General features: G+C 43.2%; 1 protein-coding gene across 2 annotated transcripts; it reads left to right on the top strand.

Annotated features, from left to right (window-relative positions):
• Positions 1-134: 134 nt before the first annotated feature.
• Positions 135-16801, top strand: GPS1 (G protein pathway suppressor 1). 2 transcript variants are annotated; one of them, XM_056860463.1, is made up of 14 exons: positions 135-212; positions 5012-5104; positions 8361-8542; positions 9633-9797; positions 10591-10726; positions 11028-11105; positions 11571-11631; positions 11990-12075; positions 12319-12413; positions 13177-13282; positions 14090-14170; positions 14287-14424; positions 15382-15516; positions 16384-16801. In XM_056860463.1, exons 1-14 carry the CDS (start codon positions 180-182, stop codon positions 16456-16458), a joined length of 1464 nt encoding a protein of 487 aa, XP_056716441.1. In that variant the 5' UTR covers positions 135-179; the 3' UTR covers positions 16459-16801. The 2 variants fall into 2 exon arrangements, with proteins under 2 accessions (XP_056716441.1, XP_056716432.1); XM_056860454.1 differs by lacking the exon at positions 135-212 and adding an exon at positions 1996-2276.
• Positions 16802-18778: the final 1977 nt, after the last annotated feature.

Genomic DNA, 18778 nt, shown 5'->3' with positions numbered 1-18778 from the left:
GCAACAAGCGACGAAACGGGAGAAAGTGAGGGTGGGGGGAGAAAGAAGAGGATGCTGCGGCCCCTTTAAGGGCTTCACCTGTAGGACGGACGTTACCCAATGAGTTGCGGCGAGCGACCTGGAAGTGGAAGTCGGAGCGGAGGGTTAGGGACCCGGAAGTGTAAGGTGCGGGGGTCAATATGCCGCTACCCGTTCAAGTCTTTAATTTACAGGTATCGGGGAAGTTTTGGGGGGTGGGCTGGGTTTTTTTTTTAATGGAGGCATGTGTGTGAGGCCCGTTAGGTGGAGGCCTGAGGGGGAGGATTCTGGCGGGCCCGCCCTGGTGACGCCGAGGCTCGCGCTCCTTGAGCGGGCGGGCGCGCGCGCGCGTGTGTCAGTCAGGCAGGCAGGCAGGCTGGCTGGCTAAATCTTTAGGCATAGGGTAGGAAAAGACAGGGGAACAAGCGGGCTCGAACGCCAGCCAAGCCCGTTGCTTGGGTCAGGGCAAAGATGCTTGGCTGCAGCTGCAGTTAGGAAGAGCTCCTTTTTCCTTTGGAAACGAAGAGGCCCCTCAGCCTGTCCCTGCAGTCTCACGCCTTTGGCTCCGAGTCTCCTGCCGCTGACTCTTGGATTCAGAGGCCTCTTATTCGGTGGACATTGTTACGGTGGTTCCTGGGGATGGTTGGCATCAGTGTTTTAATCGTTGGTAGCCAACATCGCCGCTGTGCGTTTTGTATGGTGCAAGTGAAGAAAACCCCACTGTACTACTAGTGCTGACACTCAAATATGTAACTTAAGTGTTGTATGATATATTTTTGTGTAGAATTCTGAGGTGAATCTTTTATCAGAAATTTTGTAATATAGCATAAGCTGAAGAAGGTAGGGGGTTTTCTGCTTTTTAAAAAAGTAATTACTTGCCTGCCAACATGCACCGTAATAGGACCTCACATGATGCCAGAATATTATTTGTAACATGGGGAATTGTCTAATCACTTGACCAGGAGATGCTGCTCCTTTGTACTTGCCATTAGGTCAACATAATGAAAAAAATAGGTGCTGTGTTTGAAAGGTTGAAGTAATTGAAGAATATTCTGTTTTTCTTAGCAAACTTGCTGTTTTGTGGTCCAGCTGAATATCTGCCTCAAGAGAGTAGTCAGATCAAAATCAACAGAGACATGGTATCTGAATATGGGACAGTCCTTCAATATTACCCTTATAGTAGTTGTGACGCATTATCTTCATGGAAAAATAAATGAATAACAGTGCTATCCTAAACAGAGTTGCACCCTTCTAGCCCATTGACTTCAGTGGGCTTAGAAGGGTGTATCTTTGCACCCTAAAGCACCGTTTCCCAAGTTTTACTCCTTGCCTTTTCTGACTCAGAAATATTTGGGTCTTTGGCTATGACGGTGTTGTAATGGTACAATGTGCTTGATCTCATATGGTGTTTAAACAAAATATTTATAGTATAGCTTGGGAAGAAATGTGTGTCTTTCCTCTAGCATGTGCTGTGGTCTCCAGTGAGACTTGCGATTTCAGACTGTATTTGGCAGATTGACATTTAGCCTGTATTTCCATATAATTCTATCTTTTTCATTGCAAAACTCTGTGATGGCATGACATCCCTGACGATATAAAACATCTGGCATTATCAGTGTGAGCGGTTGTCAGTCAAGGCTAACATAAAGTGTAGAGTACTGTTCAGCTAAGCTTTTCAGTTTCCTAGCTTTCACTTTTGTAAAGGTCAATCCACAAATTTTGTGCCATGTTCCATCTCCTAGAGATGCTCAGTACTTACCTTTAGCACCATGAGAGTAACTGACTGCAGATGCTACCTAATAGAGAATTTATTGGAATTTATCTAATCTGCTTGTTATAATTTATCTGGTCTATTGATTGTAATTAGTGGGTGTTAAATACAAGCCTGTGATATCTTGGAATTGTTGGCTTTCTTCGACTGACAGTTTCAGAAGTATGGAAGAAAAGAAGGCCTACAATGCAAGAATAAGATAGCAAGGGCATGTTATTCTAGCCCCAGCATGAGTGAGATTGTCTATGACTGCCAAGGTATTAACTGCCTTTCTTTCCTTTAGCAGCCGGCGAGCTCTGTGTCAGGGCAAGGGGGTGCAGAGAGTCAGGACAGGATGAGGGATAGTTCAGTTCCAAGCTCAGCTTCATCGTCAGTGACAGATCTATTCTGCACCCCCCGCAGCAGTAGGTCAGACCTCTTCCTCCCAGGTACATCTGGAGACTTCAGCCTGAGTGCCAGCTTATCAGCCTGTACCCTGCTCTATGAGGTATCTCCAAGGAGAAAGCACTCTGGGGTGACTGAGTGAGAATGGCTTATCAGCCTTGAGGCATATTTCTTAAAAGCAGTTCCTTTCTCAGAAATTGATTCATCTGTTTCAAACAATAATGGATTTTGCATGGTATGGCTGAACGCCATGTTTAAATGTTTGTGCTGCCCTAAGAGTGGACAGTGGGATGGCAGACCAGGTTGGGGTGAGGGGGAAGGAAAGGGTTATAATACAGGTTATAATATAAGATTAAAATGGCCCCTGTGCTGCTCTAAGCTAGTACTGTAGGGCCACTCACCTCAACCGGGCCTCCAATAGGTATTAGCTCATACATTGCCTCCTCCCACAAACCGGCGAGAGTGTGAGAAGAGCCAACAGGTGAGCTGACACTGGTCATCATTATCATGAAAGGGCCCAAACCAACTGTTCCCTGAGGTACTGGCAGAGTTTTCAGGACTTGCTCCAGGGCAATGACCTACCAGGAAATTACCTTATAAATTAAATGACCTGTCTGCCCCTGCAGTAATTTTTTGCAGAAGCTGAAGATGAATAATTCTGTGTTCTAACACCAGACTTGTTCATTAATAAGAAGCAAACTAAAACTGCATCTGAAAACCTTCTGAAATACTGTGTCCAGAAATCTTACATTTTAGGGAGGGGTGATAGGCCAGTGGTTTGAATACAGAGAGTTCCAAGCTGGCTCTGCTGGCTTAAATGGATCTCAGGCAGCAGAGTTTGACTGAGACCTTAGAGAGCAGCCGCCAGTCAAAGTCACCAATAGTCTCATTCGGTATAATGTGGTTTCAACCACATGCAAAATCAGAAAAACTAGCTGAACTTTATTTTGCATAAGTCTCTCTCTCTAAAAGACAGAAGGGTCTGGGCTCGGTGGCTATGGGAAGAACAGTAATGCATGAAACATTCAGACACTCTTTTCATCTTTATTAAATCCCTAACCTTCCTTCTTGTAAACTAGAAAGGTACACCAAAAATTAAGTTCAGACTAGGAAACCTAAAAGCACCATTACTGCACATGTGTCTAATTTTTCATGGTTTGTTGCTACTTTAACTTATAGGATAAAATTAAAAAGTTCTGAGCAGTTTTCTTATATTTCTGTCCTTCAGGAAACCCTTTTGACATCCAAGCAAGTGCTGTTTAACTCCTATGTGTAGTGGAGGATTTTGCCTGATGTTTTAGGATTTTAATATGGCTCAAACTGCATATTTACCTTTGATGGTTTCTTTTTTAAAAAACATGAACAGCCTTAGGAGTATCTAGTTTTAAATGGAAGTATGTGGAGAAGTGCTTAATCACTTTTCTTTGTTGTTCCTCTCAAATTTGCTTGCCAAACATCATCGTCTGCTACAGAATTTCAGGTGCCTAACACACACTGTAGACATGCATCTAAAGCAGTGAGGGGAGGGAATGCTTTTGAGTAGGAAAACAGCAGGCAGGTAAAGAGTTAAACGTCCCTCCCACTCTTCAATTTAAAATGACAACCTTCCAACACTACTTTTAATTTAATTTAAAAGAAAAGAACTGTCAGAATTCATTACACACACTTAATGCAGTGTATAGTTTGTGCAGGAAACTGGCCAAGCCTGCTGGGTCTTAGTGATGCCCTGCGTCAGGGTTTTGCAGGAGAAGATGTACCCTTTCCTGCTTACTTGTATCATGACTCATTTATAAACTATCCCAATATTTACTTGAATTCGTCAGCCTGCCAGTTGCAGTAAAGTTGGGACTGGACGTTTACTTGGGTTTTATCCATGCTTTCCCAAGTAGCTTTGCTCTTTAAAGTTGCTTTTGTGTACCATGGTTGGCATGCAAGAGCATACAGAGTTGTGTTTTGCGGAATTATGAGACACCTTCTTCTGGTCACATGACAAACCAAAGCATCCTTCTCTCTTAGACTGGCTTTTGGGAACAGCATTAAGCTTGTGCGCGTGTGTGTGGATGGGGTAGGGATTTTAATGATGTTTTCAGCTAACTGCATTTTGCCAAATGTGAATATTTTTAACATACTGATTTTTGCAATGAACACAAGATTGAGTAGGCTTGGGTAAAAGAACTGTGAAAGAAAAGGGGAGCTATTTTTTGTTTCCTCATTCTACATTTTCTTTACATTCTACATTTTCTCTTCCAAACATAAAATGTTTTCCATGCGTACTTGATTCTTGGGCTCAAACATGTAATTACATCATGACCATGAAAACTGATGATCCCGGGTCTTATTGGTAAAGATGTTTTCAGGTGTTCATGCCTGAAATCTTGGAGAGCTGCAGCCTGTCAGGAGACATTAGTAACTTACATGGGCTGTGGCTCAGGGGTAGAGTATCTACTTGGCATGCAGAAAGTTCAATCCTTGGCATCTCCAGTTAAAGGATTAAGTAATAGTTGATGAGAAATACCTCTACCTAACATCCTGGAGAGCCGCTCCCTGTCTGCCTAGACAATACTGACCTTGATGGACAAATGGTCTGATTCAGTATAAGGCAGCTTCGTGTGTTCCTGGGCCAATGGTCTAGCTTAGAAAAAGACAGCCTGGCAAGTTGTCATAAAAGCTCCCCTTCTTCACCTTTAAAAGCCACGAAGAACACTGCTAGAAAGACATGAAAGCGCAAATGCTTGAGATGGCGGCCAAGTCATATCTGCTGATGCAGGAAGATCTTTCTCATATGGTTGGGAAGGAGCCTCTTAGGTCCTGTTTCACACACACATATTGCTGTTGCAGGGTGCGGTAGAGCCCATGCAGATTGATGTAGACCCACAAGAAGATCAGCAAAATGCACCTGATATCAACTACGTGGTGGAGAACCCAACTCTGGTATGTACTAGAAGGTAAAAACAGCAGACAAGTCATAGGTAAGCTGTATAGAATTGACTGGTCAAAACTGACATTCATTCTGTGTCTAGCATAGATGCTGTTTTCATTGAAAGCATTTGCCAAACATTCCCTTTTGACTTGTGTGTTACAGTTTGCAGATATTGCTTGTATTTGCTTGCATTGACTCAGGGCTGTGAAAATGTTTGTCAAGGATTGATGTATTACAGTATGGGGGGCAAACATGGTATATTGCCAAAGAAATGGGTCTTATGGGTATGGAACCAAATGAAAACATCATGTTCCCAACCAGAAATTTGCCTTAGATCGCTTCTAGCTTTAGAGTTTCTTTTATCTGTTTATTACATTTTATTGTACCTTTACCCTAAGGAGCTCAGATTATCTTCCTCCATTTTATCCTCACAACAACCCTTTCATCTAGTCCAGTGGTTGACCATTTTTCAGCAGAAGCAGTACACAGTTTTTCTCTCCTTTCCTTGGGTCAGTAATGACCCAGTGCTTGCACAGGGGACTACCTTTACCTTTTTTCCTTTTTGACTAGGGATGGTGTTTGTACATTAACTAATCAAAAACCAAACAGAAAATAACATGCTATTTCATATTGCTATTATAACTATTCTGAATTTAAAAAATTAACAGAATGGAAGACAAATTTGAAAACATTCTGATCTGGCTATTGTTCTGCACTGTCTTTAACAGTAAACATACACAGACCCTCTACCCAAGCTTTAAATATACATGGGATATACTGTCTCCTTCCTTGGATTGCCAAATGTCTCCCTGTGCCTACTCTACAAGCAGGATTTTAATTGCCTATAAAAGTGGAGACCTATTCTCCTACTTGCTTGAGGTCAGGAAAGAATCCTCAAGTTGAGGGTTCCTGCGGACTTTGTCCCATTTGGATAAGAAGGAAAAGTTATAGCTGAAAAGATGTTTCCTATTCAAATCTACGGAAATGAATAACAAATATAATAAAGAAAACAAGAACTTGAAAAAATGATTTTTATACAACCGTATTCATAGACAACAGTGTTTCAATCATATCTTAAAAAAATACTACTGTTTATCATTTATATAGTACTGTTGAGTATTCAGAGTGCTTCATGTTATCCTGTAAACTTTATAAAAAGCCTGTGATGTTTATGTTTTTCTCTATCCCCCATATTGCAGAAAGGGGGCAGCGAGGTGATGGCTTGTCTAAGGTCAGTTAGTGATTTTATAGCAGAGGTAAGGTTTGAACTGGGGAGAACCTGGGTCATAGGCTAGTCTCTTAGCCTCTGCCAGTCTGGAAAAGCCATTGTGCCTGTGCTTAGAATGGATATGTGGTGGGACTGCAGGCTTCCAGTTTTCTAACCCCATCCCTGTCTTGTATCCTGCTCTGAGAGAGGTGGGATGGTGCTCTCATTTTTCCTTAGTGGTTCTTAAAACATGACAGCTCTGTAGTGTTGCCTGCTGAGAACGGCTAGGGAAGTGAGAGTAACTGACCATGTCCTAGTTGGTTTTCCAACTTGGTTCTTTTTAGCATCTTCAGGACTTGGTTAACTAGCAATGTCCATATAATGAGCTCCTTGCCCCACACTCCCTATTCTGAAATGAAAACATCCTCACACTGCCTGTACTCGGGGTAGAGGATGGCTCCTATGACAGGCCCTTTCTTGAAACCGAGAGGACCCACACTGCCTCTTTGATGAATCTGGAGAACCTGCTTGGTTTTGTGATATAAGCCTTCACCCCAGTTACAAGATGATCTTAGGGTAGCAAGTGTAAAGGCTTCGGGTCACTGCTGTGAGGTAAGTTTTGTATTAAGCCTGAAGAGTACAGAGATCAATGAAGCAGGAGTTTTAATAAAACAACAAAGATGATTATGTGGTATGTGGTGAATTCTCTTTAAAACTTGTAGTTACCAGGTCTGCTCATCACCAGAGACAGGCCTCCCAACTCTGTCCTCCCCCAGAGGTAGAGTTAAACCACTGTGCCACACTATGAGGCCAGATACACACACAAAATTGTCTGCTCCCTTGCTGAGACAAGTCCCTTCTTCTGTCTGCCCTCTCCTTCAGGCAGGCCTCATTCCCCCCCGGCTCCAGAAGGAGACTGGCTGCTGGAGCAGCATTTCCATAGGCTCAGGTGTTGAAAAAGTTGAGTGGCCATTTTCCTCCTGTCCATCTCAAGTGCACTCTGCTCTTACCCCTTTGACAGGCTGTCCTTCCTCTGAACTGTCCACTGTCTTTGAGGATATGGTTCTGTGACCAAGGCCAAGATTGCTGTAAATTCCTAATGCTGACGACTACTTAAAAAAATTTTTTGAACTTGTATTTATTTTAAAAAACCCAAATAAAATATAAGAGTCTAAAACAGAAATTACTAAATACATCAACAACAAAATACGCAAGCACAAACTGTACATTCTAGACAAAAATTATTCCATTTTACAAACTTTTTGGACTTTTGGCCGTGTACTAGACAATTTGGTTTCTCAGACAAATACATTGGGACAGCTTCTCTAGCCACTCCTCCTTCTTTGGGATAGTGCTTTTCTTCCAATTTTGGGCAAGAATTGACCTTGCCGGTGTTACTGCATGAAGCACAAATTCATTGACTTCTTTTGGAGGAAAATCCATGCAATTCAACAAGAAAACCTTAGGGGATAATACTGCCAGTGCTGAAGACTTCTATTCTGCACTTGCTTGTAGGAGCAAAACCACTACAACCTAAATTGTAAATTGGACTGAATTCTTTTTAATTTATTTATTTATTTAGAATATTTTCATGCCACCTCTTCAGAGTCCTGCTTGAGGCGGCTTACAGTTAAAACCAGTAGTATAAAACACAAGACATTAGACATACACAGCATAAAAACTGTCCATAATGACTGGTCTGCTCTATTGTATCTTTTTTGTTGTATTGGTTAACACAACAGTACTTCATCAAAAGTGCTGTTTAACAAAGAGCTGGGGTTGGAGCACAGATTGCTACTGCATGAACAGAGAGAACAAGCCAAAAGATGAGAGAGTTAGAAACCTTAAATTTGAGTCATACAGGGGCAGAATTTTGTACACTGGAAGTGATGACTTCTGCTGGTCCCAGGGACACAAAAGATGGGGGCAGGCATCTCCCCCTCTCCATCACTGTTCCTAGAATCCTGTGGCTCCTCCATTTGGCCCATGGAAAATGTGACCAAGTTGATATTTGAGCTACCAATGTCAATTCTTTCTCTTCTTTCTGCTGGGGCCTGCAGGATCTGGAACAGTATGCAGCGAGTTACAGCGGCCTGATGAGAATTGAGCGGCTGCAGTTCATTGCTGACCACTGCCCGCAGCTGCGCGTGGAAGCCCTCAAGATGGCTCTCTCATTTGTCCAAAGAACATTCAATGTTGACGTTTATGAAGAAATTCATCGGAAACTGACTGAAGCCACAAGGTACTAATATGAAGAAGAAGCTCAAAAGGCCTTGTTTGAGATTCATGACTCTGAAAGGAAATCTCTAGTTAGTGAGAATATCCATAATGTCCAGAACAAAAGGAGTCTTGTGACATGTTTAAAGGCTAACATTTACTGAAGCAACACTTGTGTGGGCTAGAGCCCGTGTTGTCTGATGCATGAAGTGAAATCTCAGCAGAGCAATATATATAGCAGAGGGAATTATGAGCAATGGTTAGAAGGCTGTGAAATGGAGGTGGTACAGGTTGCAGTATTTCTGTGTAATCTATAAAAGTATACAGGGTAAGCACAGTAGCACAAACTTCTTAGTATTAAGCCATTTGACTCTTAGGCTAAGATGTTAAGATCTGCCCAACCCTTAGTTAATGTTTCAAAGGGAGATTCCAGTGAGAAATGATTGAATTAGAATTTAGAATTTTTTTAATTGGAGTCTCCATTTGAAGTTCCTTTGAAGAATGGTGACACTCCGGTCTGCTGAAGCGTATCCTGGTATACTGAAACATTCTGCCATGTTTTTTTTTAAGTGTTTTGACCTTGAATTTGTGTCCTTTTTTCGTTTTGCATAGAAGAATGACCATTTGTCAAATGTAGACAGCAGATGGATGTTGACAGATGATAGCACGTATCACACTGGAGGAAGTGCAGTTCCGCTGCAAGTGACATTATTAGGTCCTGAAATAGTGTTGCCTGAGGGAAATGGAGACAGAGTTAGTATCTGGGCTTGTTGGAGGGTGTCACTCCTGGGTTCATGGCTTTGGCAGGTAGTCCATTGTTACAGATAAGTAATTTTTAGATTAGGGGGTGGCTGTAAGCAATTAAAGCTCTGCTGCCCGAGGCCTGTGCAATGAGCTCTATGCACAGTGCTACTTATTCTGAAACGAAAACATCCTCACAATGCCTTTATTTGGGCTAGGGGAACTAACAAAGATAAAGCTATAGTACACAAACTAAAAATCTGAATAAAGTAACAGGAAACACCCTAATTCCTTACCACTCTTGCTGTTTATTATAGTACGTAGATGATAGCTGGCTGTGTTGTCCATACACACTTACTACCTCTTTTTTACAGAGAGCTCCAGAACACACCTGATGCTGTACCGGATGGAGGGATAGAGCCTCCTCCTCTAGACACAGCCTGGGTTGAGGCAACACGCAAAAAAGCTCTTCTCAAGTTGGAAAAGCTGGATACAGATTTAAAGAACTATAAGGGGAATTCAATCAAGGAAAGCATCAGGTGACATGCACCGAGATCAGCTCAAACAAACAAGCAAAATATCCCAATTTGGCAATAAGGAATTTCACATTGGTTCCAGAATATTTTTTCATCCAAGAAGTGCCTCTGGGAGTCGTTTTGTGGGTGTACAGTTGGGATGCATCGTTCAAACGATTGCTGGTATCTAATCCAATGAAGTAGATAGGTCCAGGAATCTGGCTTGAGTTCGTCAGGTCATCTGTGTGTAAATGCTGCATGGATGACCCATTCAGGCGGAAGGCCTTTCATGTGTTTGTTGTCTCAGAATCATTCCCAGAGTTGCCTTGTAGATGTGAAATGCCTACCTGAATGTCTTCCCACTCACCCTCACCCCAGATTCTACAGCCAGAATATATTGTGTTAATTAAGTTATGTTAACTTCCCCTGTTTTCATAATTTTCACAGAAGTAGTATTATTTCATTGTGATGGGCTTCTGAATATTTTGACAGGAAGTGAATGTGTAGAAGGAAAAGTAGAGACTTTGTAGAACAAAAACACCGAGGAACAGTTCCTAAATATCTTTAGTGATTGATATGTCTCTAGAGACAGTCACTGGGTCCTAATATAGAGTTGCAGAATGTCAAGCATATTTTCTGTAACTTGTCAAAATCTGTGAAAACATTTATGATGTTATAATCCATAAAACTGAAGAAAAGTGTTATATCCCTATAGCATGTTATTTGGCAGCTAGACTTTCATCAGGGTTAAGCAAAGGCTTTTTAAAAAAAGCTTATTGTTTGTTTTTTGCTGCTTTGCCATGTCCCTTCTTTGTAGGAGAGGCCATGATGACTTGGGTGATCATTACCTTGATTGTGGAGACCTCAGCAATGCCCTCAAATGTTACTCTCGAGCCCGTGATTATTGCACCAGTGCAAAGCATGTTATTAACATGTGCCTCAATGTTATCAAGGTACAGCATGTCAGTGGGTCTTTACATGGGGGGGGACGACACCAAGGAATTCTGTCTTTGTTCATGACTCGCATATAACCCATAAAATAAATATCTTTTCTTTCCTTTCTCTCCTTTGAAACATATTCACGGTTAACCTTTCCCAAGCATATGGTTTGGTAATTGCTGCCCCCTACCCCCCGCCCAGAAGTCTCTCTGTTTACAGCTGCCCATGTTACAGGACCACAGAATGACCAGTAACTGCTACTCTTTGTTCTTAGCCTGAGCTCCTCTAGTGGTATTTTTGAATGTTCACTTGCAGGTCAGTGTTTACCTTCAGAATTGGTCCCATGTCCTGAGCTACGTGAGCAAGGCAGAATCTACGCCAGAAATTGCAGAGGTATTTTGCTTTTTCAACATGAATATAACCAGAAACCCTATTTGACAATGGCAGGCCCATGCTTTTATTTCATCTGATTCCCTGGATTAATATGCTGAGGCTGCCACTGTCTCCTTGTCTGGATTTGGTTAAGTTTATTTGGTCTTGTCTCAGGGTCCCTTTAAATAGCTCTGCTCTTTAGTGGATAGTGAGGAAGATTGTCAAGATAAACTAGTGACTGAATTTTGAGGTAGTGATCAGGTTTAGAGGTACCCCTCATGAAGTAGAACAGCGTCCCAGTTTTCTTTTTGCCCTCCTTGGCAATGTGTTGTGTATATGTCCCTTTCCAGATACACTGACTTAGGCCTTGCTGAAGGCCAAAGTGGTTGCACAATAGAAGGGCCTCTTCAGGCAGGCTTAATGGAAACAATTAGCTAAAAGCCTGCTCCTCATTTGCTGATTCTCTTCCTTCCCCCTCCCCCCCAGCAACGAGGAGAACGTGACAGCCAGACACAGGCAATCCTCACCAAATTGAAGTGTGCTGCAGGTGAGTGAGTGAGAGGTGCACTTTGTGGGCAGGTTGTGTTTGCCCCCCAGCATTGACTTGTTTTTCCCTTGCTGAAGATGAGAAGAGTTTTTGACTGAATTGGGAGTGCCTGGCGTTGATTTCCTTGAAGTCTGTATTAGGCAGACTTTCTGTATGTACATAGTGCTACTTGCAGGCACAATTACACTTTTTTCCCTGCCTGACCACTTTCCTATATAAAGAGACCCAAGAACAGCCTCTGTATTTTAATTTCTTCTTCCATAAACTGTAAATATGTAATGGAAGGGCTCCATAGTGTAATGCAACTCATGTCCCTTAGTCCTCATGAACAAAAGATTTAACTGGGTTTGCTTCCTAGGCTTGGCTGAGCTAGCTGCCCGGAAATACAAGCAGGCAGCAAAGTGCTTCCTCTTGGCCTCGTTTGATCACTGTGACTTCCCCGAGGTAAGGAGTAGGAGGAGCTTTGAATAGGGGGTTGGTTTGGAGGAGATCTCTGGGTGAGATCCCAGTTGTGGCCTGTTTCAAGTTGGGTGTGACTTATGCAAAAGCTGTATTCTCCCTTGATGACTAGCACTTCCTTGGGTTTAGGATCTCAAAGTAGGGGTCAGACTGTTTAGCTCTCTCTTGCTTACAGCTGAAGCTCTCCATCAAAGTATTGTTCCTCAGAATCCTTCTCCCTTTCTCTAGCTGCTGTCTCCTAGCAACGTAGCTGTGTATGGTGGCCTGTGTGCACTAGCTACCTTTGACCGTCAGGAACTGCAACGCAATGTCATCTCCAGTAGGTGAGTGGTTCCTCCACAAACCAGCTGAAGCAGAGTCCTTTGGAGCTTGAGTTGCTGTTAGCCTTTTGCAGGCACTTGGCTCTCTGGAAGTCACGGATTCAACTGCGACCGTAGTTTAGTAATAAGTCATGAGCGAGCTGCTACATCTGGACCTTAATTTTCCTAAGAACAATATGCCTCTACAGTGAAATTGCCTGAAGATGAATGAGAACAAGTTGGTCCTTCTAAATTAAAATTATAGAGAATAGGGTAGTTGTGCTTGGTGTCTGTTCCCTTTTCCACATGTCTATCTGTCGCCCTCAAAAATGCCATTGTTTCATTGCGATTGTAGCCTGCTCAGCAGCTATGGAAGGGCAAGTGTGATTTTGATCAGACAAACAGCAGGAAGAGGGAAGATTAAGTAGCTCCTGTCAGTCCTGTACTTCTGATTTCAACCTGGGCAGAGGTCGTGATTCAGTGGTAGAGAGCAGCTGCTTTGCCTGCAGAAGGCCCCAGGTTCAATGCCAGGCCATCTGCTCTTTAAAGGATCCTGAGTGGCAGATGTTTAAAAAGTCCTTTTCCTGCATTATACTGAGCTTAATTCCTTCCCTCCACCAGGCGCACATAGCAAGGATTCAGCAGGTTTTACTGGCTCTTTGTATCCAGTCCCCATGGAGAGTGCCCATTTTCTGGCACTCCCACAGTAGGGAGTAGTCCTGGCCAGAAGAAGGAGGGTGTATGGGAGATGGATGACTCTGGCCTCTAACCACTGTTGTCTCTGCAGTTCGTTTAAACTGTTCTTGGAGCTGGAACCGCAGGTGCGTGACATCATCTTCAAGTTCTATGAATCCAAATATGCCTCATGTCTCAAGATGCTGGATGAGATGAAGGTGTGTTCTAGAAGGCCTGGTTCTTGTTTATTATTTGCTTTTTTTTATGAGTACTCTATAGAGTTTTAGCAGAGTGCATTTGTGCCCTAACCCGAAATGATTGCTGGCAGTTTTATTGGTCTAGTGTTCAGTCTGCACGAGGGTTTTGTATTTATCTGCTGTCTGCAAGATTTTTTTTATGGCTGCTGTTTCATAATTGAAGTACTTTTTATGCTTTGGTCTGCTAATGATTTTATTGTTTTAGAGTGTTGGTTTCTTTCTGTTTTAATGGACGGTGTTGTACGATGCCTTGTATTTGTTTACATAAAAAAGCAGGGTATGACGTTTTAAATTAGTTTTCTGTAGCTTCTGCTGGGAGATGAAATGTTGCTGTAGCAACTGCAGAAGCCATGAGGTAAGCTTTTATTTTTGCCTAATGGAAACCAAGCAGTGCCACTGTAATCCTTACTATGCTAGATCTGATGGCTATTTTTTTTTAACATTTGCCTGATCTTACAGATAGCTATCTCTTGGAAGCTGTGTACACATAGTGTACACACATCCTTACTGTGTGTACAAAAAAGCCAGCCCACATTCATTTTAAAAATGAGGAGGATCAATATCTGGATACACGTGCGTTTTGAATCAGGCATTCAGTTGTACATCTGTGGAGTGACTTTGCGGGCATACAGTACATGGATTATACTCTTGTTCACTGTAACATGTACAGGGCTACTGTGTCATGGGGTATGGTTGGTGGGTTGAGGAAAGCTTCCTGAGTGAAGTCTTTCCAGTAGCATTATTCAGTACAGTTCTCATTTTGTACAGGATAACCTGCTACTGGATATGTACCTGGCACCTCATGTGAGAACACTGTACACGCAGATCCGGAACCGGGCCCTCATCCAGGTAAACTTCTCTCTGTCATTCCAGGGGATGGCACTCTCTGCCTTTCACTCGAGTGCAGTGCTGACAGCAACTGATGGACACTTCTTCCCCCTCCCCTTTTCCCCCTGCATTCCTAGTATTTCAGCCCGTATGTGTCGGCAGACATGCGCAAGATGGCCACTGCATTCAACACCACAGTGGCAGCTCTGGAAGATGAGCTCACTCAGCTGATCCTGGAAGGGCTGATTAACGCCAGAATAGACTCTCACAGCAAGGTGAGTGCCCATATCCCTGACTCATGTTGAAAGTTTATGGCTCCAGCACTGAATGCTGTATTGAGTATGCACTGTGCTATATAAAAATAAAGCCGGCATCACATGCCAAAGAAGCCTCGAACTGCTGGACCATTTCCACAGACTGCAGGATTTCTGCTTTTGGAGGGTGACTGACTCACCTTCTCCCAGAGCCAGTGTGGTGTAGTGGTTAGGAGTAGTGGACTCTAATCTGGAGAACCGGGTTTGATTCCCCACTCCTCCACATGAGAGGCAGACTCTAATCTGGTGAACCGGGTTGGTTTCTGCAATCCTACATATGAAGACTGCTGGGTGACCTTGGGCTAGTCACAGTTCTCTTCAAACTCTCTTAGCCTCACCTACCTCAAAAGGTGTATGTTGTGGGGAGAGGAAGGGAAGGAGATTGTAAGACGGTTTGATTCTTCTTAAAAGGGAGAGAAAATTGGCATATAAAAACCAACTCTTCTCCTTCCCTTCTGCTGCTGCCTAAAACATTCCTTCCAAATGCTGCAGAAATGCTCTGGTGAGTCCATCCCACACTACTGAAAACCCAGTTGTTGCACAGAAATGTAAAATATTTTGACAAGGGTTGATGCAGTGTAAAAGGTTAGAGTGGAATTTATAAGCAATGGGAAAGGAAGTTATGCTGGAGGCATAAACTGAAGACCTGCTGAAGTAATTTTTTGGTTTCTGAACTTTCAGCTGCCCCATGCCCTAGTATTGCATTCCCTCCTGTTCCATTGGAAACATTTTTTCTCTTGCCAGAGGGCCCCCACAGTGCCCCTTTCCTCCCTTTGCGCCCTGTCTTCTAGCAATCTGTTAGTACCTGAGCAGCACTTCTTAATGTGGCCGCTTTTTCCAAATGGCACTAGGAATGCATTCAGAAGCTCAGCCTTTGGAAGCTCAGCAATTCTTACTTTTAATTTTTTTGGCGGGTAGATTTTGTACGCACGAGATGTTGATCAGCGCAGCACCACCTTTGAAAAGTCTTTGCTGATGGGGAAGGAATTTCAGCGCCGCGCCAAAGCTATGATCCTGCGAGCAGCTGTCCTACGTAACCAGATCCATGTGAAGGTCAGCAAAGAGTCCTGGCCTGTGAATTTGGAACATGAGCTGGCTACTTTCTAGATAAGCTGTTAAATAGTTGTTGCTAAGGGAAGTTGGTTTGTAGTGAATGTAAGTAAGACCATTATGGGTAAGTTGGTAGGTGCCATCAGAGTAAGCCACACCTCCCCCATGTTCTGAATTGCATTATCTAATAGATATTTACCTCAAAGATAATTCAACAAAATTATATTAATACTTCTTTCGTTAAAAAAATCCCTGTAGTCAGTTCAATACAGCTTTATTTTAGACCACTTTGGGAATCTTTTTGGAGATCCATTGAGGTACATTGATTAAAATGTTGGAATGTGACTAAGGAGACCCGGATTCAAATCTCTACTCAGTCATGCAGCTTACTGGGCAATCCTGGGCCAGCCTCACCTACCTCACAGGATGTTTGTAAAGATAACCTAAAAGATGAGAGCATTGTATGTTGTCTTGAGCCCGGTTAATGTACTGATAGTGTGATGTGTGATAGTTTAAAAGGCAGTGTTACCAGTGCTGCAAATAACCAAAGATCACATAAATAAAATAGTACCCTCCACAAGAGCAGCGTGACCAGGTGCTTGCAGACTGCTAAAGAAGGAGTTACCTGTGCTGCCTCTTCTGGGCTGAACGATCTTTCAGATTTACAGTAGTTCACAGAAAACGTTCTCCCTCATCCCTGATTATTTTTATGTGGTTGGGTGAACATAGTTGCACGGCTGCTCCTCTGGCCTGGGTTCTCTAGGGGTTTCTTCCCTTTGCCTGCTGCCATGGCAACTTGGGGGGCTGTCAGAGAGGGTGTCATTCTAGCATGTGGCTCACTGGGCCTCTGGTCTGTTTCTTTTGTTGCAGTCTCCTCCTAGAGAAGGAAGCCAAGGAGAACTCACTCCAGCGAACAGCCAGTCCCGAATGAGCACCAATATGTAAAGCTCTAGGAATCATCAAAAGACTCTCCCCCTCCCCCCACTGCACCTGGGAACATGCGCATCCAGCATCCGAGCCACCAACGATCCCTGGGTGCCTTTTCTGTCTCTCTGGGTGTGGGAGGGGCAGGACTATTTGGGGGGGCATGCCTTAGGAGTCCGGTAATTCCTTTTAGAATTGAAACTTCCATTAGATGCTGCACTGCGAGAATACATGAGCATGTGAATGCTGGGTGCATCTTGTCCTTCCCCAGGGTATTTCACAAACAGAGGCTTATCTTGGGTTCTTGCACTTGCCAATAGACCTCTGTAGTTTCCATTCAGTAAACCATAGCGAGAATATGGAAGGATAGGTGTGTTCCTAAAGAACATCTTGCACACACCGTTGTTGTCTCCTACCCTGATTCTGGCCCAAACAGAGCGCCTCTCAGGTAGCACCCACTGGAAATCTGGCATCCTTTCCATCTGAGGCTTGTGTTTGCATTTGCCCTGGGTCAACTCCATTTCAGTCTGCTCTTCCCTTTGGAAAAAAAAAAGAAAGCCCGTGTTCTGGTTTGTTCTTGCACCCCCAGCCCCATCCAGGCTATAATTTTTAATGTTTCCTCATCCAGATTTACTGCTGTAGTGTGTGGTGGCTTTCTAGCCTCTCTGGACAACACGAGGGGGGGGGGTAAATGGCACAAAAGTGCCTCCACCTGTATCCAGGCAGGGTGCTGCCTGGCTGTCTGCACTCCCAATACCACTTCTTGTTTACCTTTTAAAGAGGAGGGTGGTGGTCACAGGTCGGACGTGGATTGTGTGATGTTAATGAAAATAGTTAAATGTTCAATATTCTTCAATTTATTCCCTAGTCCAGGGACAAAGTTACAGATTTGGATCTAGCCCTTGACAAAGCAAAACACTGTTAATGATATTCAGTTTAAAAACAAAGTTCTCTCCTATGCATTAAAAAGCATAATTGTAAAGATAACTGCAGTACTGAATTGCTCGGGTGGCTTCCCCGCCCCAACTTGGAAACAAGGTGAAACTGTAGCACAGGAAACTGAGGAACCTACAGCTGTATGAAATGCCCAGTGTCCGAAATGGTTATGAACTGAGGAATGGCTGCGTTGCAGTCTTTCTGAATGGTCGTGGCCTTATCGGGTTGGAGCAGGAAGCAATTACCACAGTCCTTTTGGGCAGTCTTTGAGCAGACAACACGAAAGTTCAGTATACTTGTAAAAAAGTGTCACTTTCTAAAAATAAGGAAGAGAACCAAAGCCACCGAACTGGTCCACTTGCTTCACTCAGGTTTTTTGAGACGTTAGTACTGTAGGATTGAAGAGGGAAAAGGAGGCATTCTTCCCTGCCCCCAATAAATAATCCCTCCCAGACAATGATAAGGGGTGGGAACTTGGTTTTGTTTGCTTAAGTGAAAACTGACCTTCTTAGAATCCAAGCGCTCCTTAACACACGAAGCCCTGAAGGCTGTCCAAAGTTCAGAGAAATAGGCTGCCTCGGTTGAATTATAGTAAACCCAACCTTGCTATTCATTGGAGTTTTGGCTAGTAGGCTGAAGTTTAAAGTCCTGTTGTGTTCGGCAGACTGTTGCCATATTAGTAACTTACTCTCTGGAATCTCAGTGAAGGCAAGGAAACAAAAATGCTTGCATCTTTCTGTAGTCACCTGCTTTTCTCTCTCTTACCATATGAACTTGGAGCAGGTTTATTCCTGTTTGCATGGGTGTGAAGGAACATGAACATGCTCAGTATGTAAACTCATGGAGTGCCACAAATCCAGGGTGGGGAGTGTGTTGGTGGTCCATGATGCATTTGTGTGGCTTACAGTGCAGTCCTAAGCAGAGTTACATCTTTTAAGCCTGTGGATTTAAATTGATTTAGAAAGGTACAACTGATTAAGAGTGCACTGCTACAAGCACATCGTCCCTTCAGCTGCCTGGGCTCATGAGTGAGCAGTGCATGAGGAGGGCAAAAGTAAAATGAAGGCGCTCCACACAATGAGTACTTTTCAATAGCATGCAACCTATTTGGGAAATATTTATGGAAACAGGGTTTTAGCAAGCAGTATTAACTTTCTGAAACAGGGAGAGATAAATGGGTTCAGGGACTGACCTTATTTCTACAGGATGCTGTATTGTGGTTGATAGGGCTTTAGATATTTATCCTTTTCATCCCTAAGTGGACCCTTTAGCAACAAATATGTTAGCTTGTTTGGAAGGAAATGCACATTCTCTTGTATAAAATAAAACATGGTCTACTACAGGCCTCAGCCTAATAGGCTTCTTATCAGGCCCATACTAGATGTGACTGCATTCTCCTGGCTGC

Source organism: Euleptes europaea, chromosome 1, assembly GCF_029931775.1.
Source record: "Euleptes europaea isolate rEulEur1 chromosome 1, rEulEur1.hap1, whole genome shotgun sequence".
Lineage (NCBI taxonomy): Eukaryota > Metazoa > Chordata > Lepidosauria > Squamata > Sphaerodactylidae > Euleptes > Euleptes europaea.
This window is presented reverse-complemented; position numbering and strand designations above follow the sequence as displayed.